The sequence below is a fragment of the Macaca mulatta genome, chromosome 1, assembly GCF_049350105.2.
Source record: "Macaca mulatta isolate MMU2019108-1 chromosome 1, T2T-MMU8v2.0, whole genome shotgun sequence".
Taxonomy (NCBI): Eukaryota; Metazoa; Chordata; class Mammalia; order Primates; family Cercopithecidae; genus Macaca; species Macaca mulatta.
Window position 1 is genome coordinate 220,340,225 of NC_133406.1, and position 24,783 is coordinate 220,365,007.

Below are 24,783 nucleotides of genomic sequence, written 5' to 3' on the forward strand. Positions count from 1 at the left end.
CCAGGCCTAAAATTGCATTATTTCAGTCAATCTTTGCCACAATCCTAGGCGCTGGATACTATCATCCCCATTCTGCAGATGAGGAAATTGAGTCTCAGAATAATGAAATAACTTGCCCAAAGTCACAAAGTTTGGAGGCTATTCAACCCCAAAGTGCAAACCGTTAACCATTATGTTATACCCTTTTTTCTTTCTTTATATATTGTTGTTATTAATTTTTTTAATGTTTTGGAAATTAAAAAACAGATGTATACAAAGAAGAAAATGTCAATCATTCATATTTCCAACAAGCAGATTAATAACTGATGGCCAGATTTTCTTTTTTTTTTTTTTTTGAGACGCAGTCTTGCTCTGTCGCCCAGGCTGGAGTGCAGTGGCCGGATCTCAGCTCACTGCAAGCTCCGCCTCCCGGGTTCACGCCATTCTCCTGCCTCAGCCTCCCGAGTAGCTGGGACTACAGGCGCCCGCCACCTCGCCCGGCTAGTTTTTTGTATTTTTTTAGTAGAGACGGGGTTTCACCGTGTTAGCCAGGATGGTCTCGATCTCCTGACCTCGTGATCCACCCGTCTCGGCCTCCCAAAGTGCTGGGATTACAGGCTTGAGCCACCGCGCCCGGCCCTAATGATGGCCAGATTTTCCTCCAGCTTCCTCTGTTTAAAAATTTCTCCACCCGCCTTTGCTGAGAACATTCAGAGGAGTGTGCTGAAGGCCCCCAAAGCCATTTCTTTTTGTTTTATTTATCTATTTGTTTATTCTGAGACGGAGTCTCACTCTGTCACCCAGGCTGGCGTACAGTGGTGCGATCTTGGCTCACTGCAACCTCTGTCTCCGGGTTCAAGTGATTTTCCTGCCTCAGCCTCCTGAGTAGCTGGGATTACAGGCACACACCACCACGCCCAGCTGATTTTTTGTATTTTTAGCAGAGATAGGGTTTTGCTGTGTTAGAGAGGCTGGTCTCGAATTCCTGACCTCAAGTCAGGAGTGATCTACCTGCCTCGGCCCCCCAGAGTGCTAGGATTATAGGTGTGAGCCACTGCGCCTGACCTGTTGTTGTTTTAGAGACAGGATCTCACTCTGTTGCCCAGGCTGGAGTGCAGTGATGCAATCATTGCTCACTGTGGCCTTGAATTCCTGGTCTCAAGAGATCCGTCTGCTTCAGCCTCCTGAGTAGCTGGGACCACAGGCGAGCACCATAAGGCCAAGCTAATTTAATTTATTTAAGTTATTTTATTATTTAATTAATTTTATTTATTTATTAATTATTCGTTTATTTTAGAGACAGAGTCTCACTATATTTACTTGGCTGGTCTTGAATTCTGACCTCAAGAGGTCCTCCTACCTCAGCCTCCCACAGTGTTGGGATTACAGGTGTGAGCCAACGTTCTCGGCCACCAAAGCCATTTCTAAAGAGTCAGGGCAGGCATGGTGGCTCACGCCTGTAATCCTAGCACTTTGGGAGGCCGAGGCGGGTAGATCACGAGGTCAGGCGTTCAAGACCAGCCTTTTACCAGCCTGGTAAAACCCTGTCTCTACTAAAACTACAAAAATTGCAGGCACCTGTAATCCCAGCTACTCGGGAGGCTCAGGCAGGAGAATCACTTGAACCTGGGCAGCAGAGGTTGCAGTGAGCCGAGATCGCACCACTACACTTCAGCCTGGGTGACAGAGTGAGACTCCGTCTCAAAAAAAAAAAAAAAACAAAAACAGCAGAATGGAGTTGTGTGTCAAACGGCCATGCTGGAATGGCTGGGATGCTCCCAAGATGCCAGCAGATAAGTCTGAGTATGTTGTGGCAAAGCCATTCTCATCAGGTGGCAACACTGGATCAGGGTGGAAAGGGTTTCCAGGGAACGGGTGATGATACTTGGTTGCCTCTAGGTACTTGCTTGCCCTGGGAACAGGAAACCTAAGCTGTATTCTTACCCCACCCAATGAGCCAGCCCCAAGGCCAACTCCTCCTGGGAGGGCTCCCGAAGCTGTCATCCGCCTCCAGAGGACCCACCCTGGCTCCTTCCTTATTCAGTCCTGACCTTCCTAATGTGCGTGTGTGTATGTTGTGTGTGTGAGAACCAATGAGCCCATGAAAGAAACAGTCCCTTCCTGTCCTCACACTCCAGACAGCAGCGGGCTCCCCGACACACGCACCTGACACTTGGCTCTGCCTGGATCACAGTGTGCACTCCTGTGTGTTAGACCCGTATACACCTCACTCTCTCAATCTGTTGGGCTGGGAGCTCCTCAAGGGCAGAGGCTGTTTTTTTCTGCACTATTTGGCATATTTGACATATAAAAGATAATCAGTAAATTGAGACATCAGCTATGGGGGAATGGAAAAAAAATGCTTGGAATAAGACAGACGTAGTTTGTTGTTGTTGTTTTGAGACGGAGTCTCACTCTGTCACCCAGGCTGGAGGGCAGTGGCGCGATCTCAGCTCACTGCAACCTCTACCTCCTGGGTTCAAATGATTCTCCTGCCTCAGCCTCCTGAGTAGTGGGGATTACAGGCACCTGCCACCACGCTCGGCTAATTTTTGTATTTTTTAGTAGAGACGGGGTTTCATTATGTTGGCCAGGCTGGTCTCGAACTCCTGATCTGCCCTCCTCGGCCTCCCAAAGTGCTGGGATTACAGGCGTGAGCCACCACCCCTGGCCCAGACAGACCTAGTTCTGATTCCAGTTCTGCCACATTAGCTGCTGTGTGACTTTGGGTGAGCAACTCAATCACTCTGAGCTTCGAGTTGCTTATTGCTAAATTGAGAACACTATAATCAACCTTTGAGTTTGATAAATGATGACCGAACGGGTCCAGGTATGTCACACACCTCAGCATAGTGCCTGGCAAAAAGCATGCAATGTTTCTGGACCACAGTGGGGGTTAAGGGGCCTGGATTCTGTTCTGAGCTTTGCCTTTGTCCTGGAACAGGGTATTCAACTTCTCCAAAGCCCAGTGCTCTCATCTGTGAGAAGGGGGCATCTCCACACCCACTTCACAGAACTGTGGAGCACTTTCAACTTAAAATGATACACAGGAAAGTACCTGACACACAGTAGCTACTGAAAGAAACCTTTGTTACATCGTCTAGACAAACCGTGCCTGACCCTTTATACTCTGGAATCTCCCAGTGCTCAGGTCTATAACGAGACAAAAACACACTCTAGGATAGTTATTGACAGTTAGGTCCAGCCCAGGGGAGCTTCCCATTTAGAGAACACGGGGGCAAGTTGCCAAAAACCTCAGCTCTCCACATCACAAGGTCCACGGTTCCAAGGTACCCATTTCCTTTCCCAGCAGAAAGAGTCCAGGTCTTCCTATAAAGACAAATCATGCCGTCCCTCGTAAGAGCTGCAAGCAAGGATAGAGACAGAGCAAGACATACGCTTTGATTCAGGATGTTCTGTGATGTTTATAATTAGAAAAGTTGCTCGGAACAGGACAGAACCTTGGGGAGGCTGATGGGGAAGCAGTCCAGACTAGGCTGGACTTTGAAAGAGGACCCACAGGAAGGAAAGGAAAGGTGGCTGGGGGTGCGGGGTGGGGTTCTAAGTCCCAAGGTAGGTTGCTAGGAGGGGTGCTGGCCTGGGCTGGAGTGTAACTTGGAAACATCATCTTTGCCAGCCTCTGTAGGGCTGGGGCCCACTGGGCAGGTGTCCCCAGGGCTGTGAGACATCTTTATGAAGTTCTCCAGGTGGCTGTCACAGGCGGTGGGCGTTCTCTGGCTGTCACTGGGTCTTCTGCAGGTCCTCAGGCCCAAAGGAGGAGGGCAGCAGCTCCTGGACCGTCATGACAACATAGGTACCATCCGGCTTGGTCATGTACACGGGCCAGTTGGTGCCAAACTGGAAAAGAGGCAAAGCTGGCGTGAGAGATGCAGCGTGGCTGAGGGTCCTGAGACAGACTGGGTTTGAGTCTGACTCTGCCACTCACTGGCTAATGTTCCTCTCTTTGCCTTGATTTTCTCATCTGTAAAATGGGAATGACCATAATTGTTCCTGGATCATGGCGCTGTAGGGAGGAGAAAATGAAAGAATGCTGTGAAACTGAACAGTGCATGGCACATGGTGAACAGGCACCATTCAGGACTCACCCAGGGCTTCGTAAGAGCAACAGCTGGCTGGGCGCAGTGGCTCACGCCTGTAATCCCAGCACTTTGGGAGGCTGAGGCTGGCGGATCACAAAGTCAGGAGATCGAGACCATCCTGGCTAACACAGTGAAACCCCGTCTCTACTAAAAAATACAAAAAAATTAGCCGGGTGTGGTGGCGGGTGCCTGTAGTCCCAGCTACTTGGGAGGCTAAGGCAGGAGAATGGCATGAACCTGGGAGGCGGAGCTTGCAGTGAACTGAGATCACGCCACTGCACTCCAGCCTGGGTGACAGAGCAAGACTCCGTCTGAAAAAAAAAAAAAAAAAAAAAAGGCGACAGCTAACCCCTGGAACCAGACTTCCTTCTGCTATGACAAATGACAACTAACACCTGCTTCCCTTACAGTATCCCCTTTACACCTCACACCGGGAGAAGTCGCCTGCCACATACACTCAGTGTATTAGTTTGTTCTCAAGCTGCTAATAAAGACATACCCAAGACTGGGTAATTTATAAAGAAAAGAGGTTTAGGCCAGGCATGGTGGCTCATGCCTGTACTCCCAGCACTTTGGGAGGCCGAGGCAGGAGGATCTCCTGAGGTCAGGAGTTTGAGACCAGCCTGGCCAACATGGTGAACCCCATCTCTACTAAAAATACAAAAATTAGCCAGGCATGGTGGTGGGCACCTGTAATCCCAGCTACTCAGAAGGCTGAGGCAGGAGAATCTCTGGAACATGTGAGGCAGAGGTTGCAGTGTGCCAAGATCACGCCACTGCACTCCAGCCTGGGCCATAGAGCAAGACTCTGTCTCAAAAAAAAAAAAAAAAAAAAAGCCTGGGTGCAGTGGCTCACGCCTGTACTCCCAGCACTTTGGGAGGCCGAGGTGGGCGGATCACGAGGATAGGAAATCGAGACCATCCTGGGTGAACATGGTGAAACCCCATCTCTACTAAAAATACAAAAAAATTAGCCACGCGCGGTGGCAGGCGCCTGTAGTCCCAGCTACTCAGGAGGCCGAGGCAGGAGAATCGCTTGAACCCAGGAGGCGGAGCTTATAGTGAGCCGAGATGGTGCCACTGCACTCCAGCCTGGGCGACAGAGCAAGACTTCATCTCAAAAAAAAAAAAAAAAAAGACAAGAAAAGAGGTTTAATGGACTCACAGTTCCACATGGCTGGGGAAGCCTCACAACCATGGCAGAAGACGAAGGAAGAGCAAAGGGATGTCTTACCTGGCAGCAGGCAAGAGAGGACTTGTGTGAGGGAACTCCCGTTCCCTCATAAGACTTATTCACTATCACGAGAACAGCATGGGAAAGACCTGCCCCCACGATTCAATTGCCTCCCACCAGGTCCCTCCCATGACATGTGGGAATTATGGGAGCTACAATTCAAGATGAGATTTGGGTGGGGACACAGCCAACACCATACCACATAGATACTGCACATGCATGGTTTCATTATCTACCCTGTGAGGTAGGTGCTATTATGATGCCCATTTTACTGATGGGGAAACGGAGGCTTAGCAGGGTAAAGTCAGCAAAGAAAAATTTGTCTCTTGAGTTTTCTCCTATGCTATGAGGAGCACTGTTTGTTCGCTGTGTGACCTTGGGAAAATGATAACTTTCTGGGGCTCACTCAGTGTCTTGGTCCATAGAATGGTTTTAGGGATGGGCAAATGCAGGGTAGTAGGCAAGAGGTTAATCAGCAGTGGCATCATGACAAGAGCCCTCTAGCCAGGTATTGTGAGATGCAGAGATGATTCATGTAAAGCGTCTCTACGCACATGGTAGGTGCTCAATTAATAGATGTCATTCTTATGGATTATGTTGGTAACCAGTGACTACTTAGGTCTGCAGCCTTCTGTTCTTCCACACTTCTCTCTGAATCACCAAGTTATTGCCAGGCACACTCAATCTTCTGGCTTTCTTAGAATTAATGTTTTAAGGAAGGAAATTTTTCTGCTTAACTGGCTCTGCCTGAGGGTAGGTATGGACGAAAGTTGAGCGGAGGGCGAGTTTACGTGCCAGGTCCCTGGCCCCAACGCCTCATCTCTTATTATTTGCATTTTGGTTTCAGTTTCGCCCCTGCCTCCTTCAGCTTTTTCATTTGCCTTCTGTCGTTTGCCAACATCCAATCTGTTTGGAGAAAACAGCACCGAGCAATTGGATCACGTCGGGGCCTTGGGAGCCAGGGACTTGGCGCCCTGTCTGTCGTGGTTTCCTTATATGACCTTCGACATTTTCACTGTGCAGGCCAGCTATTTCTGACCCTCTTAAGTGAGATAAATTCCGCAGTGTAAATTCACTGCTTTCCCGGTGGTATGTTTTTGGATTTGGGAAATGTGTCTGATTTGCACTCCTGGCAGGAAACAGGAGGAAGATGGAAACGTCTGCATCCCCGGATGCTTTGAAACCCCACAGCACAAAAACAAAGCTAAAACAACCCCCTTTCTCCCAAAACACAATTCCAAAAGCAGAAACTCCCACGGTACAAGCAGCATTCACATGCCAAAGTAACATTATGTTTCCTCCATGGCTGAAAATAATTTTGTCCAACTTACAGAATCACAAAGACAGAGAGGCAGCCGTGAGGAGCATGGGCTTCAGAGTCAGCCTGATGGGCCATGGATACCCGTGTGTCACCGCCTGGCGGGGGGCCCTTCAGTAAGTCATTTTACTCCTCTGAGCCTCAGAGTAGTCACTGGGCAATGGGAATAATGACATGCACTTCCCTCAGTCTTGGGGAGGGGATTAAACAAGATGCTGTAGGTATGTATTTATTTTTGAGACAGGATCTCGCTCTGTCGCCCAGGCAGGAGTACAGTGGCTTGATCACGGCTCACTGCAGCCTTGACCTCCCAGGCTCTAGTGATACTCCTACCTCAGCCTCTGGAGCAGCTAGGACCACAGGCATGTACCACCATGCCTTGCTAATTTTTAAATTGTTTGAAGGGACCGGGTTTTACTATGTGGCTCAGGCTGGTTTTGAATTCCTGGGCTAAAGTGATCCTCCTGCCTCGGTCTCCCAAAGTGCAGGGCTTACAGGTGTGAGCCACCATGCCCACAAGATGCTGTGTTTCCAGGGGCTGATGGTACTATGCTGGAGCTCAGGGCCTGTGGGATTCTCTAATCTTTTGGGACTCTAGAGGACACACATCTCTTTCATAATCCACAATAGTTACTAACATTCCCCATTCCCCAAATGTACACATAAACATGAAAACCTCCCCTTGAGCCTGGATTAAGAACCCATGATCTAAACTATCCCTTCATTTTCATTTTTTTGTTTTGTTTTATTCTTTTTTTTTTTTTTTTGGAGAACAAGGTCTTGCTATGTTGCCCAGGCAGGTCTCGAACTCCTGGGCTCAAGCAATCCTCCTGCCTCTGCCTCCCTAACTGCTGGGATTACAGGCTGAGCCACCACACCTGGCCTACCCTTTTGGGTTTGTTTGTTTGTTTGTTTGTTTTGGAGATGGAGTCTTGCTCTGTCGCCCAGGCTGGAGTGCAGTGGCGCGATCTCGACTCATTGCAAGCTCCACCTCCTGGATTTACACCATTCTCCTGCCTCAGCCTCCCGAGTAGCTGGGACTACAGGCACCCGCCACCACACCCAGCTAATTTTTTTGTATTTTTAGTAGAGACGGGATTTCACTGTGTTTGTCAGGATGGTCTCGATCTCCTGACCTCGTGATCCGCCTGTCTCATCCTCCCAAAGTGCTGGCATTATAGGCTGAGCCACCACACCTGGCCTACCCTTTTGTTTTTAGAGTTGAAGAAATTGCAGCCTTCCATCGAGAGGACTTTTATAAAAACTACTTCAGATCCCTCAAGTCTCTTCTTGAAAATACCCACTGGCTTACCTTTATTCTCTTTTTTCCCAATGTATTTAATGTGATAAAATATATATAACATAAGATTTGCCATTTTAACCATGTTTAAGTGTACACTTCAGGCTGGGCGCGGTGGCTCACGCCTGTAATCCCAGCACTTTGGGAGGCCAAGGTGGGCGGATCATAAGGTCAGGGGTTTGAGACCAGCCTGGCCAACATGGTGAAACCCAGTCTCTACTAAAAATACGAAAATTAGCCGGGCATGGTGGCACGTGCCTGTAGTCCCAGTTACTCGGGAGGCTGAGGCAGGAGAATCGCTTGAACCCAGGAGGCGGAGGTTGCAGTGAGCCGAGACTGTGCCACTGCACTCCAGCCTGGGCGACAGAGTCAGACTCTGTCTCAAAAAAAAAAAAAAAAAAAAAAGGCCGGGCGCAGTGGCTCAGGCCTGTAATCCCAGCACTTTGGGAGGCCGAGACGGGCGGATCACGAGGTCAGGAGATCGAGACCATCCTGACAAACACAGTGAAACCCCATCTCTAATAAAAAATACAAAAAACTAGCTGGGCGAGGTGGCGGACGCCTGTAGTCCTGGCTACTCAGGAGGCTGAGGCAGGAGAATGGCATAAACCCGGGAGGCGGAGCTTGCAGTGAGCTGAGATCCGGCCACTGCACTCCAGCCTGGGCGACAGAGCGAGACTCCGTCTCAAAAAAAAAAAAAAAAAAAGTGTACACTTCAGTTTCCTTTATTCTTGGAATAAAATGTACCCTTTATCCCATGGCCAGGCCCCATGTGATCTGGCCCCTGCCTACCCTTCTGACTTCAATCCCATTGCTTTCCTTCCACTTACCAGACCCTGGCCCTCTTGGTGCCTTCTTGCCTCTACTCAAATTCACCAAGAGTCTGAGCACAAAACTTGCTGCTTATGCTGTCTCAGAATCTCCTTTTCTAGACCTTTGTTCCTCTCATTTTTTTCTCATTATTTATATTTCTGCTCAAATATCATGCTCCAAAAGAGGCCCTTCCTGGACATCTAAAGCAGGGGTTGGCAAACCTTTTTCTGTCAAGGACCAGACAGTAAATATCTTAGGTTTAGAGGCCATGTGGCCTTTGTCGTAATGGCTCACTTCTGCTGTTGTCAGGGCAAAGTGGCTATGGACAATAGGTGAATGAATGGCCATGGCTGTGTACCAATAAAACTTTATTTACAAATATAAGCAGCAGGCTGGATTTGGCCCATGGGCTGTTGTTCGCTGACCCCAGTCTGCAGTGTCCCCTGCTTGCCCCTTTGTCATTGGACTCCTTTTTTTTCCTGCATTTTTTTTTTCCTCTATAGCCCTCTGACTCTCAGAAACGCCACTGTTTGTTTATTTATTTTGCTCCTTGTTCATCATCTGTCTTCTGCATTAGCCTATGAGCTCTGTGAGGGCAGGGCCTGGCCCGTCTTTTCCCTGCTGCCTCCCCAGAGCTACCTCAGTGCCTGGCACAGAGCAGACACTCGCTCAGTAAGTATTTGTTAAATGAAGGAATATTTTCCAGTGACTCATGCAAGTGTAGGGAGGCCTTAGAAGTCAGCCAACCGAGCAAACGGGCCAATAGATGTGTCTCCACGCCTGCCACGCCTGCAGCTTGGCGTGGCTCCCATAGCCTGCGACAGGGAAGAGATTTGCATTCCAGAAAGCAAGAGAAGCTGCTTACCTCTCTCATGACTTGCCTGCAGGCCCCACATGGAGAGATAAAATCGTCTTGCATGTCACTGGGGAAGCAAAGAACCAAACTCAAATTAGTCTCTCCCAAGGCCTGAGGACAATTGCTAAGATTTAGGCCCTGAGTCTCCGCCTCGTTCCTGATTTGGGTCATACCCCATCAGGCAGCTCCTGATTCACAGATCCGCTGTGTCCTGAAGGCTGAGATGGCCACGTGGTGGCTTTCCACACTGCCACAAGGCAGGGCCACGAGCAGGACTTTCGTTAGTGCTGTCCATAAACGTTTAGTGAGCACTTACCGTCACCCACACCCAGGGGATACAAAGGTCAAAGAGAATCTGTCTCTGGTCTTCGGGAGATTGTTCAGCCCAGTGGGTGATGTAAAAAACCAGCTGAGTTATCATTTTAAACAAAATGCAGCTGGGTGCGGTGGCTCACACCTGTAATCCCAGCACACACCCAGGGAATACAAAGGTCAAAGAGAATCTGTCTCTGGTCTTCAGGAGATTGTTCAGCCCAGTGGGTGATGCGAAAAACCAGCTGAGTTATCATTTTAAACAAAATGCAGCTGGGCGCGGTGGCTCACACCTGTAATCCCACACACACCCAGGGAATACAAAGGTCAAAGAGAATCTGTCTCTGGTCTTCAGGAGATTGTTCAGCCCAGTGGGTGATGCGAAAAACCAGCTGAGTTATCATTTTAAACAAAATGCAGCTGGGTGCGGTGGCTCACACCTGTAATCCCAGCACTTTGAGAGGCCGACGTGGGTGGATCACCTGAGGTCAGGAGTTTGAGACCAGCCTGGCCAACATGGTGAAACCACAGCTCTCCTAAAAATACAAAAAATTAGCCAGGTGTGGTGGTGCAGGCCTGTAGTCCCAGCTACTCGGGAGGCTGAACCGGGAGGATCACTTGAGCCTGGGAGGCGGAGGCTGCAGTGAACTGCCATCTAGCTGACAGAGACCCTGTCTCAATAAATAACAAACAAACAAACAAAAACACGGCATGTACAAAGGCCCTGAGGCATGAAAGAATAAAGTGCATGTGACTCAGAGAGAAAAATGGGTTGCTTGCACTGGAGAAAGCCTGGAGAAGAGAAGCTCACCAGCCAGGGATTGCCTGTAAGAGTTTAGGCTCCTACAGGCAGACCTCTAGCTCTGAGCAGGACAAGGATTGGTCCCTAACACAGGTGGCTTTGGCCAGGCGCGGTGGCTCATGCCTATAATCCCAGCACTTTTGGAGGCCGAGACGGGTGGCTCATGAGGTCAAGAGACCGAGACCATCCTGGCCAACATGGTGAGACCCCATTGCTACTAAAAATATAAAAATTAGCTGGGCATGGTGGTGCACGCCTGTAGTCCCAGCTACTCGGGAGGCTGAGGCAGGAGAATCGCTTGAACCCGGGAGGTGGAGGTTGCAGGGAGCCGAGATGGCGCCACTGCACTCCAGCCTGGGCGACAGAGCGAGACTCTGCCTCAAAATAAAACAAAACAAAACAAAACAAACAAGTGCCTTTGATGGTGGAAAATTCCAAGCCTGCTGGAGCACCACAGGTGAAGTCAGCAGCCACCATCCTCCTTATTCTTCTGGACACACAGCTTTGTGATATCTCTGGAAGAACATAAGATTTTTATTTATTTATTTATTTATTTATTTATTTATTTATTTATTTATTTGAGACAGGGTCTTGTTCTGTTGTCTAGGCTACAGTGCGGTGGCACAATCATGGTTCACTGCAGCCTCTGCCTCCTGGCCTCAAAGGATCCTCTTACCTTAGCCTCCTGAGTAGCTGGGACTGCAGGCACACACCACCACACTCAGATCATTTTTTGATTTGTTGTAGAAATAGGGTCTCACTATATTGCCCAGGCTGGTCTTGAACTCCTGGGCTCAAGAGATCTTGGTACCTTGGCCTCCCAAAGTACTGGGATTACAGACATGAGCCACTGTGCCTGGCAGAACACAGGATTTAAATTTTGGTTCTTAGTTGGCTCTTCCTTTTGCTATGGGTGACTTTGACTAAGTCATTTTAGCTCATCCAAGGCTCATTTATTTGCTGTAAAATGTGGATGCTTTGTAAGAGTCTGCTTTGTAAGAATGCTAGAAGATAAAATGAGATAAGGTATATGGAAGACTTTGTAAACTTTAGAATGTTATATACATATTGTTACTGCCTGTTCTAAGTGCTGGATATTTAATTTCCTTACTATGTAAGCTTTGTCATAATTTTAGTACTTTATCATATACAGTTTTATTATACGCTATGTGTTTTATGTACTATTTAATAATTCATCTAATTATATCTTAACAGCAATTGTTATTAAGATAGTGTGTGCCTATGCCTGTAATCCCAGCATTTTGGGAGGCTGAGGTGGGTGGATCACAAAGTCAGGAGTTCAAGACCAGCCTGGCCAACATGGTGAAATCCCGTCTCCACTAAAAATACAAAAATTAGCCAGGCGTGGTGGCAGATGCCTGTAATCCCAGCTACTCGGGAGGCTGAGGCAGAGAATTGCTTGAACCTGGGAGGCAGAGGTTGCGGTGAGCCGAGATCATGCCACTGCACTCCAGTCTGGGCAACAGAGCAAGACTCCGTCTCAAAAAAAAAAAAAGAAAAAAAAAAGATAATGTGTGCCTAGAATGTGCCAGGCATTCTGCAAAGCATTTTATATGCATCGTCTCATTTCAACCAACAAATATTTACTGAGCACCTACTATGTGCTGGGCACTGTCGTTGGTGCTAGGAGTGCAGCAGTGAACAAAACAGACAAAATTCACTATGCTCAGGAGTTTACAGACTAGTGAGGGGAGCTAGGTAACTGATTAACCAACCAACCATGTGGAGACAGGGATAGATACTATGATTAAAATAAAGCAGCTGAGGTGCTATTTTCTTTAATTCTCACCATAACTACCTTTTATATGTGGGGGTCCAGTCAATGAAAGGTTCTGTTCCGTGGGAAGATGGGGTTCTCTCTGAGCACGCTTCCAGCTTCAGAAGAAAAACCCATGGGTACATGAGAGGGTGGCGACTCCTGCCCAGGACGCTGAGTGAACTCTTGCAATTTCTGGATAACAGCTGTTGCAGCCAGGGCCCCCCTTAAGCTTTTTGGGGGTTATTTTTCACTTCATTCCACACATGTCGACCAAAACCCTTCTCTATGCCAGGCAGGCATGGGAAAGGAGCGACAAAGACCAATTAGACAATCCCTGGAGCTTACCCTCCGGAGGGGTAGATACAATTTCACAGAAATGCGGTAACAAAGGCATGGTTAGGGCCATGGGTTAGGGCCATGGGAGAGTTGCTCTGAATGAAATTCAGCCTTCCTTCCGTGGCCTATAAGGCCCTATGTAATCTGACCCCTGCTGAGCTCACCGCTTCCTTTCCGAATCTTTTTTTTGAGACGGAGTCTCTCTCTGTCACCCAGGCTGGAGTGCAGTGGCGTAATCTCGGCTCACTGCAACCTCCGCCTCCCAGGTTCATGCCATTCTCCTGCCTCAGCCTCCCGAGTAGCTGGGACAACAGGCGCCCGCCACCATGCCCGGCTAATTTTTTTTTTTGTATTTTTAGTAGAGACGAGGTTTCACCGTGTTAGGCAGGATGGTCTCGATCTCCTGACCTCATGATCCACCCACCTCGGCCTTCCAAAGTGCTGGGATTACAGGAGTGAGCCACCGCGTCCGGCCTCCTTTCTGAATCTTGTGGCATCTGTGGCCCACTACCCAATGGCTAGCTCCCTGGACAAGGTGATCTGCATCAGGGATTTCAAGGTAAGCACGCATTCCACTGGGAAGGTAGATTTGGTGTAGGCTTCAACAACCAAGTCACAGGATGGTGTTTCCAGGCAGCCTAGCACTGAGGATGTAGAGACAGCCTGTTAACATTAATGGCTTACCCGTACATGGTGGTTCTGTGTGCCCGCCTCTGTGCTAAGGACCTTAAGTGAATTAGTTCAGTTAATCCCCCAACAACCCTGTAAGGGGCGGGGGTATACAGGCCCTCTTATCACCTGCATGCTGTAGATCACGAAAGACGAAACGGCTTGCCCAAGGACACAAAGTTAGTAAAGTGGCAGAATCAGGATTTGAACCCCAAATCTACACACTCTGCCTTTGGTAGTTTTGCGGCTTGCAGAATAAATAACGATAACTTTAAAACAATGTAATAGTTTGAGGCTGAATGTGGTCACTCACACCTATAATCCCAGCACTTTGGGAGGCCAAGGTGGGCGGATCACTTGAGGCCAGAAGTTCGAGACCAGCTTGGTCAACATGGTAAAACCCCATCTCTACTAAAAACTCAAAAATTAGCCAGGTTGGCCGGGCGCGGTGGCTCAAGCCTGTAATCCCAGCACTTTGGGAGGCCGAGACAGGTGGATCAAGAGGTCAGGAGATCGAGACCATCCTGGCTAACATGGTGAAACCCCGTCTCTACTAAAAAATACAAAAAAAAAACTAGCCGGACGAGGTGGCGGGTGCCTATAGCCCCAGCTACTCGGGAGGCTGAGGCAGGAGAATGGCGTGAACCCGGGAGGCGGAGCTTGCAGTGAGCTGAGATCCGGCCACTGCACTCCAGCCTGGGCGACAGAGCGAGACTCCATCTCAAAAAAAAAAAAAAAAAAAAAAAAAAAAAAATTAGCCAGGCATGGTAGCAGGCACCTGTAGTCTCAGCTACTCAGGAGGCTGAAGCATGAGAACCGCTTGAACCTGGGAGGTGGAGGTTGCAGTGAGCCGAGATCTTGCCACGGCACTCCAGCCTGGGCGGCACAGTGAGACTTGTTCTCAAAGAAAAACAACAAAACCAAAAACCAAAAAAAAAAAAAAAAAAAAAGCAACTATATAATAGTGTGAATGTATTACATACCCTGTGTCAGGAACTGTATAGAAATCGTTTCATGAGACCCTGTAACAAACCAGTCTCCTCCATTTCACAGATGAGAAGCCAGGCTCAGGGTCTAAGCAGCATGCCTAAGGTCCATAATGCAGTTGGATTTGGAAACAGGTTTCATTGGCGCTGAAGCCTGGCTTCTAACTTACTCAACGTTCCTGCCAAGAGAGAGACTCAAGACTGAGTGAGCACTTGCTGGCTGCCTCAGGATGTTTCTTTACCACTTCACCGCTTCCCCCTTTCTCCCTCTCCCCTGCCCTTCACTCTGTCCCGCCTTTTGCTGGCTATTTACAGTTTTCTGTGGTTTGTGCTCACCTTGGTCACACACTGAGGCCATGGTTATCAGACTCGATGGGCTGGAAACCTACTGACTCTGATCATTAGAGCTGGGACCCAGTGGGGCAAGCTCATCTGTCAATGAGCAGTAAGACACACGGACCTTTCCTGAGTGCGGTCTCCATCCTTAGAGACCTCAGAGGCGTTCTCTCTGAGGCTGCTCAGACCCATCTGATGTTAATGAGGGAGTTGGTACTTCTCATTCATCCTCTAAATCCACAAACGCTCTCAATTTAACAAATCATGAGTGTGATAATGAGTGTATTTTGGGCTCAGGGACACTGATGCAGGCTGAATACCCAGAGTACGGCAGTTGGGGGCTGGAAAAATGGCAGGTTTTGTGTAAATAACGACATTTGCTAATCACTGCTAGTGACAGTTCGTTGTGTTTGAAAGTAGATAATGACCAAGAGAAAAAGCCTCTCATTTGGAAAATTCTAAACAGAGCAAGGCATCATTATCCTTTGGTTGACTTTGGCCTCTTTTTCCCTAGAATATCATTATTTTCTTGGATCAGCTTTGAAATTGAGTTATTTCCCTCCTTTTTTTTTTTTTTCCATAAAGTGCAATTCACATCCTGATCTCGGCCTATCTGCACAAAATGTTCTCAGCACGACATCATTTATTCCTTTGGAAGCCTAAGGAAGCCAGGACACACCTCGGTCACAGGGAAGGCTCTCGGATACTGGGGCCCTTCTCCTTAAGTGCACCTTGGGCTTTACTTACTCAGAAACAAACCTTGAATAAGCCGGGTCACCTCGGGGCCAGACTGAGGTAAAGTTGAGGATCTTACAAAAGGCATGTGGGCTTGCTTCTGTACAGTCCCCACTGACCTTGCACTAAACCCCTGCATTTCTGCATTTTAGCCAGAAAAGTGCTGTAGCTCTGCCACAGGAATTAATTCCACTCTGAGTGAAGAGGTAATTCCCTCATAGAATGTGACCTATGCACCCAGATGTTCCTAAAGACCAACAAGCATGCAGCCTCCTTCTGGGTGGGATAAACATTTCCCATGTCATTTTTCTTGCATCAATAACTTGTTAAGAAAACTGTCATACACAATGCAAAGGTGCACACTGGAGCGATTCACCATTAAGTCATTAAATAATGGAGTCCAGTAAAAGGGCTAATTTACACGCTTGGATCCTGAAACCACTGAGTCTAGGGCCAGAGCCAACAAGAATTCAATATGCTCCCATGGAGAGGAAGCCATGACAACTAGGATATTTATGTTTGGGACATATAGGAGCATTGATTGGGGCTCTTGTGCAGCCAGAACCTGGGCCGGACTCTGATTAGTTGGAACCATAACTAGTGTTTACCTGGCTGATTTTGTATCCTGGTTCTTGAACCTTGAGGCGAGTGTCGCCAAATGAGTTAGCAGTGCTGAGTGGCTCATTCAGGATCCTAGCATCAGTTTGCAGAGAGCAGGGAAAAGTGTTCATCTCCTAGCACAGCATGACACAGTGGAATGAGCCCTGCAATGAGACTCCGGAACCTGGGTTTTATCCCAGCACTGGCACTAACTCCCAGGAAAGTGGCTCAACTTATCTGGGCCTCAGTTTCATCAGCTATAAAATGGGGGTGGTGGCAAGGGAGTCTGTAGCAGGTGATTTTTGGGTCCTCCCCACTTTGTGTTTCAAGGCTGCCTTTCTGTGGTATCTTGTAGGAAAGGAGTCTGTATCACTTTGTGTTGCTGGAACAGGGGCATACCGGCCCTTGTATGAGAGTTGCCTTGCTTATTTACCTGCCTTGCAGGCTCACTGAGGGCAGACTCCATTTCTTATTTGTCTCCTTATCCTCAGCACTCATCCCAGGGCCCTATACAGCGCCTGGCACATAGGAAGTCCACAACTAACATATGACAGATGAATGAATGAATGAATAATACGTGTAAGGAAGATGTTGGCTAAACAGATGAATGAATATTGTTGCAACCTGGGCTTTCCCACTCACCTGGCGATAGCAATTGCCTTGAAATCCTTGTACCCTTCTGAGACGGCCTTCTGGATAGCGGTCCGTTCAGCACAGATGCCCAGAGGGTAGCAGGCATTTTCTATGTTGCACCCTGAGAAGAGAGCAGAGTCCAGTGGTAAGTCTGGCAGAAACACTTCCTGCTGCGTGTGTTGAGTAAGAGGCTTGCCCCATTCCAAAGCAGGAAGGAACTGGTTACTCCAAACAAGATGGGGAGAAGGAAAGGGCAATTCGACTTGGGGCACCAGTAGACTCTTTGGTCCATGGTAGTGGCCCTTCCCAAGAACCTGGCACTGTCTTAATTTACCCAGTGCCTCCATGATGAAGCACAGCTTGGGAGCAGGGCAGCACAACAGGCAGATTAGGCAGCCGCATCACCCCTGCAGAGGTCAAGGCCAGGGGAGATGCTGAGGCTTACAAAAACAAGTAGAGCCCCCATACCTGCATCTGAGAGCCCCACGGTATGAATGTGTTCCCATCAAATTCATATGTTGAAATCCTAGCCCCCAAGCTGACGGTATTAGGAAGTGGGGCCTTTGGAGGAACGATTAGATAATGAGAACAGAATGAAAGGGACTAAGCCTAGGAATGGGAGTCATGCACTTATAAAACCAGAGAACTGCCTTGCCCCTTCTGCAGCATGAGGACATAGTGAGGAGTCACCGTCTATGAGTAAGCAGGCCCTCACTGAATCTGCCAGTGCCTTGACCTTGGACTTTCTGGTTTCCAGAACTGTGAGCAATACACTTCTGTTGTTTACAAGCTACCCAGTCTATGGTATTCTGTTATAGCAGCCTGAATGGACTAAGACAGATCCTGATTCCAAGTTTGAGCCTGGACAAAATTTTGGGGGTTAGGTACTGGCTGTCAGAGTTCAGCCAGGGTTCTATTTCAGCTGTGTTGCAAAACAAACTGTCAAAACTAACTAATAAGAAATCAACCAACCAACAAACAAAAAAAACCCCGAGCTTTGTGCAAGTTGCCTATGATTGCACAAGCCTTAAAACAATCTTCAGGCCTCCAATGGGATGTGGGCTTCTAAGATGGCCTAGCTCTCAGTAAGGGAGTCCTTCCTATTGGCTCTCTCAGGGTAGTTCCTGGGGTACAATAAGCCAGGGCTGCTCCCAGGAGACAAGATGTTTGCATAACCAGATTGGCTAAGAAAGTCCCCATATTCAGGGAAGTGAGTCTACGAACAAATCACCATGGAACCTGGGTTTTCCCTTGACCAGCAAGATGTGGTATTTGGTCTGTACCACTGTTTGTAAATTGCCTTTTTCCCTGAGGCAGAGATAGGAATTGTTCCCCAGTATTCATTTCCTATTTCTTCCTTTAAGTAATACAAGTGCCTCCCATTCCAGCATGGCCACTCAGCTAGGGACTGTAATTCCCAGACTCCCTTGCAGCACAGTGTGGCCACATGATGCAGTTCTGGCCAATGGGATGTGGCCCAAAGTGATGTGGGAAATTTCTGGATCATACTTTTGGTAAGGAGGTTGCTTGCCTATTACTTCCATCCTTTTCTCCTTCCACAGGCTGGAAGGTGGAGGTGATGGAGTGGGACACTTTTGACCTTGTGGCCATGGGAATGGAGGAGCAGCAAGGAGAGAGAAGGAATTTGGAAACCTGGTCAACTCATGGGGCAGAGTTGCCTGTTTGCCTGGGGCCTACTCGGAATTGTTGTGTGAGAGAAAAACAGAATTCTATCATGTTTGCGTCACTGCATCTTGGAATCTGTTTGCTATAGTAGCGTAACCTATAGCTAATGCAGACATTTGTGCTGAAGGTGAGATGCAACTTGAACAAAAAAAATCTAAATATGTGACATTGGCTTAGTGGCTGAGCAACGCAAAGGAGAAAACACAGATGAGGGACGATGGCCAGATGGTGACTCCTCCTAGTCTGTTATTTGGTAAAGCTCCACCTGCAATTACCGGGAAGGCAGGCCGTTGTACCTACCACTGAAATTTCTCTTCCTGGCAATGGGAATCAGCTCTGTGGCAAACATGTGATGTGTCATCTGCCCACCCAGCCTGTTGTTTCAGTCACCACAATAGCCAGCATGAAGATGGGGCAGCAGGGATGGGCCAGGCATGGGAGCTACTTAGGAAAATGTGAGAGTTGGCAGGCTTCAGAACCATGTCCAGAAGGGATCTTTGGGTGTGGCATTTCTGTATGGAAATAATTGGAAGCAAATAGATCAGGATGTTTCTAACTTTTTGATAGAATTGGATCGCCAAAGAAGTCACAAGTCTGGCCTATAAAAACCCATGATGAGGCTGGGCGCGGTGGCTCATGCCTGTAATCCCAGCACTTTGGGAGGCCGAGGCAGATGGATCACAAGGTCAGGAGTTTGAGACTAGCCTGGCCAATATGGTGAAACCCTGTCTACTGAAAATACAAAAATTAGCCTGGCATGGTGGCAGGCGCCTGTAGTCCCAGCTACTCAGGAGCCTGAGGCAGAAGAATCTCTTGAACCTGAGAGGCAGAGGTTGCAGTGAGCCGAGATCATGCCACAGCTGCACTCCAGCCTGGGCAACAGAATGAGACTCCATCTCAAAGCACAACAACAAATAAAACCATGATGTGGGTGTGATGATGTGTGTCAGTTTGAACATGCAGATGAGGACACAACTCTAGGGATGGTGGGACACATAGTCAGAAGGAATCTGATTTCCAGGACAACTTTGCAGGACAGAGAAAAGCATCTCCTATGCTGTGGACTCCAGCCCACGCCTGGTCTGTTAGATGAGGGAAATAAGCCACCATCTTGTTTGAGTCACTATATTATTATTTATTTCATCAACTTAGCCTCCCCTCCCCTCCCCTTCCCTTCCCTCCCCTTCCCCCCCACCATCCTTTATTTTTGACAGGATCTTACTCTGTTGTCTAGGCTGGTGTGCAGTGGCACGATCATAAGCCACCATCTTGTTTGAGTCACTATATTATTATTTATTTCATCAACTTAGCCTCCCCTCCCCTCCCCTTCCCTTCCCTCCCCTTCCCCCCCACCGTCCTTTATTTTTGACAGGATCTTACTCTGTTGTCTAGGCTGGTGTGCAGTGGCACGATCGTAACCTCAAACTCCTGGGCTCCACTGACCCTTTCATCCTAACCTCCCGAGTAGTTGGGACCACAGGTATACACCACCACACTCGGCTAATTTTTTGTATTTTTTGTAGAGATGGGGTTGCCCAGGCCAGTCTCAAACTCTTGGGCTCAAGTGATCCACCTACCTTGGCCTCTCAAGGTGCTGGGATTATAGGTGTGAGCCACGGTGCCCAGCTTACGCCTCCTTTTCTAAGTCCAAGTCTTCATTGTGATTATGCAGTATTTTGTTCTGTGTTGATCACATTTGGGAATTATTTGGTCATTATCTTCTTGTATATTTTTCCTCACATATTTTCTGGTCCCTTCATTATTTACATTGGCATGTTAGGAGTGATTAGTCATTTAGCTCATTGTTCTCAGGATCACAGGCATTCATGTCCAGAGTTGACGGATGTCATTAGACACCACTGGGTGCCACAGCTGCAGGTCCCTTGTCGGGGTGAGGGTGAATGTGGTCACAGTGGTGCATGGGATGGCTATATGGTGTTAGGTGGGGGCTGGTTCGGAGTTCTACTTTGGGGAAGAAAACAGGCGTGTATACTGAGCACCAAAGGGTAGACTATAGTGAGCATCTACTGTTTTGACAGCTTAGCACCTCTTACTTTTTTTCCCCTGAGGAATGACCCTTACTTTATTCCTCAGCATGTAGTTCAAATGGAAGCTGCCATCTTGTCTCCTATGACCTTGCTATGGGCTTAAAGATGAGCAGCTGACTCAAACTGGCCAATCAGAGTTCATCTCGGCATGGGAACTTCAGTTTCTCTCTGAGACGCTGAGTGTGGGCCGCCATGTTTCCATTCATTATGGAAGAGACCAATGAGGGAGGCTGAAATGGACACTCAGAAGAATGGATGAGAGATGACAGATGGAAAGAAAGGAGTCTGGCCGGTGCCAGTTAGCCCTGAGGTCTGACTACACTCCAGCTCTTCCCATGGTTTAGTTATAGGAACCAATACATCCTCCTTTTGTCTAAAATAGTTCATGTGTATTTTTATCATTTGAAACTGTACAGAGATCAGTTAATACAGTTGGAATATGGGGCAGGGAACAATCAGGAAGTTGCAACCCTGAGAGCTTTTGTTTTTTTAAATGGTAGTTATTATAGCTGAGATAACTGGCCCCTTATTGCTCAGTCTGTCTGCTGAGTCAATGAAAGTTGAATGAATAAATGAATGAGTGTCTCTTGCTCCCCGCCTTGTCTCCCCAGCCAGGTTCCTGATCCTCACCTGAAATGACTTTCTTTTTCTTTTCTTTTTATTTAATTTAATTAATTTATTTATTTATCTGTCGCCCAGGCTGGAGTGTAGTGGCACGATCTCAGCTCACTGCAATCTCTACCTCCCGGGTTCAAGTGATTCTCATCTCAGCCTCCCTAGTAGCTGGGATTAGAGGCGTGTATCACCATGTCTGCCTAATTTTTTAATTTTTAGTGAAGACAGGGTTTCACCATGTTGGCCAGGCTGGTCTTGAACTCCTGGCCTCAAGTGATCTGCCCAGCTCGGCCTCCCAAAATGCTGGGATTACAGGTGTGAACCATGATGCCCAGCCCCTGAAAATGACTTTCTTTAAACACCACTCTCATCTACTGTATCTGCTCACCACTCCCACCTTCACTGACATCCCTGCACTTGGTTTCTGCCTCTCTCCCAGATTATGGTCCCTGCCAGCCTCACTCCAAGTCTAGTGACTCTCCCAGTCCCGCCCTTCCAGCTTCCCTGCCCCATCCCTGACTAAAGCCTAACACTTTTCCCAGCAAAAGTGATGTACGCGGATCTTGGGTTTTGCTGATGTGCCATTAAAGCACATTTCCATACTTGTAGAAGACCCAGTCTCTCAGGGCAGTCACATGTGTCTGCATTGGAAGTTCAGAAAGGCCTCAGAGAGATAAATCTTCCTTTACTGTGTGTAAAACATGTCAATAGGCCAGTTAATGACAGAGAAAGATGATCGTGGCAGGGGGCACACTCACACGCCCCACTACTCAAACAGCGCCCTGTAGAAAGAGGTTCCATGAGGTTTCATTCTGCCCTGGGACTCTTTGCCCTACTGGCTCTGAGAGCTGGGGAAAGGGACCGAACCTCTTTGAGACTCACTGGCTCATTTGTAAAATGCTAATGATAGAACCTCTCTCATAGTCCTCTTGTGAGAATAAATTGAGATCCCTCATGTAAAGCACTTAACACAAAGCCTGGCACAGAGGAAATGGTCAGCAGCTGTTAGCTGCTGCTGTTATCAACTGCATAAAAATAAAGGCTTTGGTGATGGTAGGGCTATGTGACCCTCTGCGCCTTCTCGACAAGGTATGACAGTGGTCCTGTCCTTGTCTTTCAGGCACTTTGGAATTCTTTATTTTTATTTTATTTTATTTTATATTTTATTTTATATTTTATTTTTGAGATAAAGTCTTGCTCTGTCACCCAGGCTGGAGTGCAGTAGCACAATCTCGGCTCACTGCAACCTCCTCCTCCTAGGTTCAAGTGATTCTCCTGCCTCAGCCTCCCGAGTAGCTAGGACTACAGGAGTGTGCTACCACGCCTGGCTAATTTTTGTATTTTTGGTAGAGATGGGGTTTCACCATATTGGTCAGGTTGGTCTCGAACTCCTGACCTTGTGATCCACCCGCCTCAGTCTCCCAAACTGCTGGGATTACAGGCGTGAGCCACCGTGCCTGGCCTGAAATCCTTTCTGTGACTACAAGGTCATACGTGATCTGGTGCCAAGGTCATATGTGATCTGGTACCGAGGTCACAAATGATCTGGTGCTACCTCTTGGCCCTCATCTCCTTTTGTTCTCTAGACCTGCTGTCCTTCCAGGTGCTCCCCCAGGGTACCAAGTATGCTGCTGCCACAGGGTCTTTGCACTGGTTGTTCCTACTGCCTGGAACTCTCTTTCCCTTTTGTGCACTATTCACCCTGCTCAGGGCTCTGCTCACATGTCATTTTCTCCGAGACGCTTTCTCCGATCACCTATCTAAAATGGCTTCACCACTGCCTCCAACCCTCTCTATCCATTTCTCCTGCTTTAATTTTCTTCATAGCACTTAAGACTCTCCTGAAATGAATGTCTTCATTATCTAATTCCTCCTATTATATTACAAACTTTCTGAGGGCAGAGATTTTGTCTCTAGCATGCTTTGTGGTATGTCCTGGGCCTGGAACAGTGAAGCCAGGGGGCTCTCAGTTTTCCTTACGGATTAAATGTTTGTGTTTTCCTAAAATTCTTCTGTTGAAGCCCTAACCCTCGATGTGATACTATTAGGAGGCGGGGCATTTGGGAGATAACTGGGTTTAGATGAGGTGGTGAGGGGGCAGCCCCCATGATAGGATTAGTGCTATTATAAGAAGAGGAAGAGACTCTTGAACTCTCTCACTCCATCATGTCAGGGCATAGTGAGAAAATGGCCAAGTCGGAAAGAGGGCCCTCACCAAGAACTGAATCTTGGACTTCCCGGCCTCCTGTGAGAAATAAATGTCTGCTGTTTAAATCACTACTCTGTGGTATTTTGTTATAGCAGCCTGTTTTAGTCTGTTTTGTGCTGCTGTAACGTAATATCCCAGACTGGGTAATTTATAAAGGACAGAAATGTATTTGTCATGATTCTGAAGGCTTGAGAGTCCAAGGTCAAGCTGCTGGCAGGTTGGTGTCTAGTGAGGAGCTAGTCCGTGCTTCCAAGATGGCGCCTTGAACATTGCATCCTCTGGAGGGGAGGAGCACTATTCCTCATGTGGCAGGAGAGTGAAAGAGAGAGAAGCCACCCTGTAAGCCGTTTTTATAGTGGTATTAATCCATTCATGGGGACAGAGCCTTCATGATCTAAATACCTCTTATTAGGCCCCACCTCCCAACACTGTGGCATTGGCAATTAAACATAGTGAGACCCTGTCTCGAAAAATGTATATAAATAAATAAATTTGAAAAGAGAAGCCCTCCAAAGTATGCTTATGCATTTTGGATAGGCAAACCTTCAAACCACAGCATGGTCTGAGCTGAGATGGCTAACCATTATTGAAAGAGTGGAATTTTCCACTTCAGTGCCAGCTGCTTAAGATGCAGAGGAATAACTGTATTTGGAGCCTCTAACAAATTCACGTAATTTCCTTGAATTTTCTAGCTAAAAAAAAAAAAAGGAAGGAAGACTTTGTCCACGTACTGCATCCTGAAATGCTGTGCAATTTTATTTTGCTTCTCTAAGCCCAGAAAGCTGGCGTCATCTGACCAGGCAAACCAATGCTGCTTCTGCTATTGCCTTTGCTTACTTCAAAACACACATGAGAGAGATTGGGATGGTGCTAAGTTAGAAATCCATGATGATAAGATTGGACGAAATAACACTACGATCATAGTGCCAGTATTACTAATTGCTTTCTTTTACTGGGTACTCACCTACCAGGCACTCTGTGGAGCGCTTTATCTGCATAATGTCAGTTAACCCTTTTAACTGTGGGGTAAGGTAAATACTATTAGGACACCATTTTACAGAAAGTAAAAGTGGAGGCTGGTGGCAGGAGGCCAAAACATGTATCCTGGCCTCTGAGATACGATGGACTCTTCTTATTCTCTATGGCCTTGCAGGAAGGAAGGCCATGTTTTGAGGTGGTTTGGTGGTTAAGGCAGGGCTGGGGTCAGATGTTATTAAGGCATCAGCAAGACTGGGTGTGGTGGCTCATGCCTGTAATCCCAGTACTTTTGGAGGCTGAGGTGGGTGGATCGTTTGAGTCCAGGAGTTCGAGACTAGCCTGGGCAACATGTCAAAACCCCGTTTCTACAAAAAATTTTAAAAATTAGCTAGGCATGGTGGTGCACACCTGTGATCCCAGCTACTTAGGAGGATAAGGTGGGAGGATCACCTGAGCCG

General features: G+C 47.8%; 1 protein-coding gene across 2 annotated transcripts in view; it reads right to left on the bottom strand.

Annotated features, from left to right (window-relative positions):
- Nucleotides 1-3,384: 3,384 nt before the first annotated feature.
- Nucleotides 3,385-24,783, bottom strand: part of CDA (cytidine deaminase) — a 29,606-nt gene continuing 8,207 nt past the window's right edge. Inside the window, exons 2-4 of one of the 2 annotated variants that reach the window (XM_001096632.5) lie at nucleotides 16,799-16,910; nucleotides 9,610-9,667; nucleotides 3,385-3,837 (exon numbers count right to left, since the gene is read on the bottom strand). In XM_001096632.5, the coding sequence (XP_001096632.2) occupies nucleotides 3,721-3,837; nucleotides 9,610-9,667; nucleotides 16,799-16,910 (287 nt within the window). In that variant the 3' untranslated portion in view covers nucleotides 3,385-3,720. Of the gene's footprint in view, nucleotides 3,838-3,913; nucleotides 4,004-9,609; nucleotides 9,668-16,798; nucleotides 16,911-24,783 lie in introns of those variants that run through there. The other variant, XM_028838545.2, reaches the window with a different exon arrangement.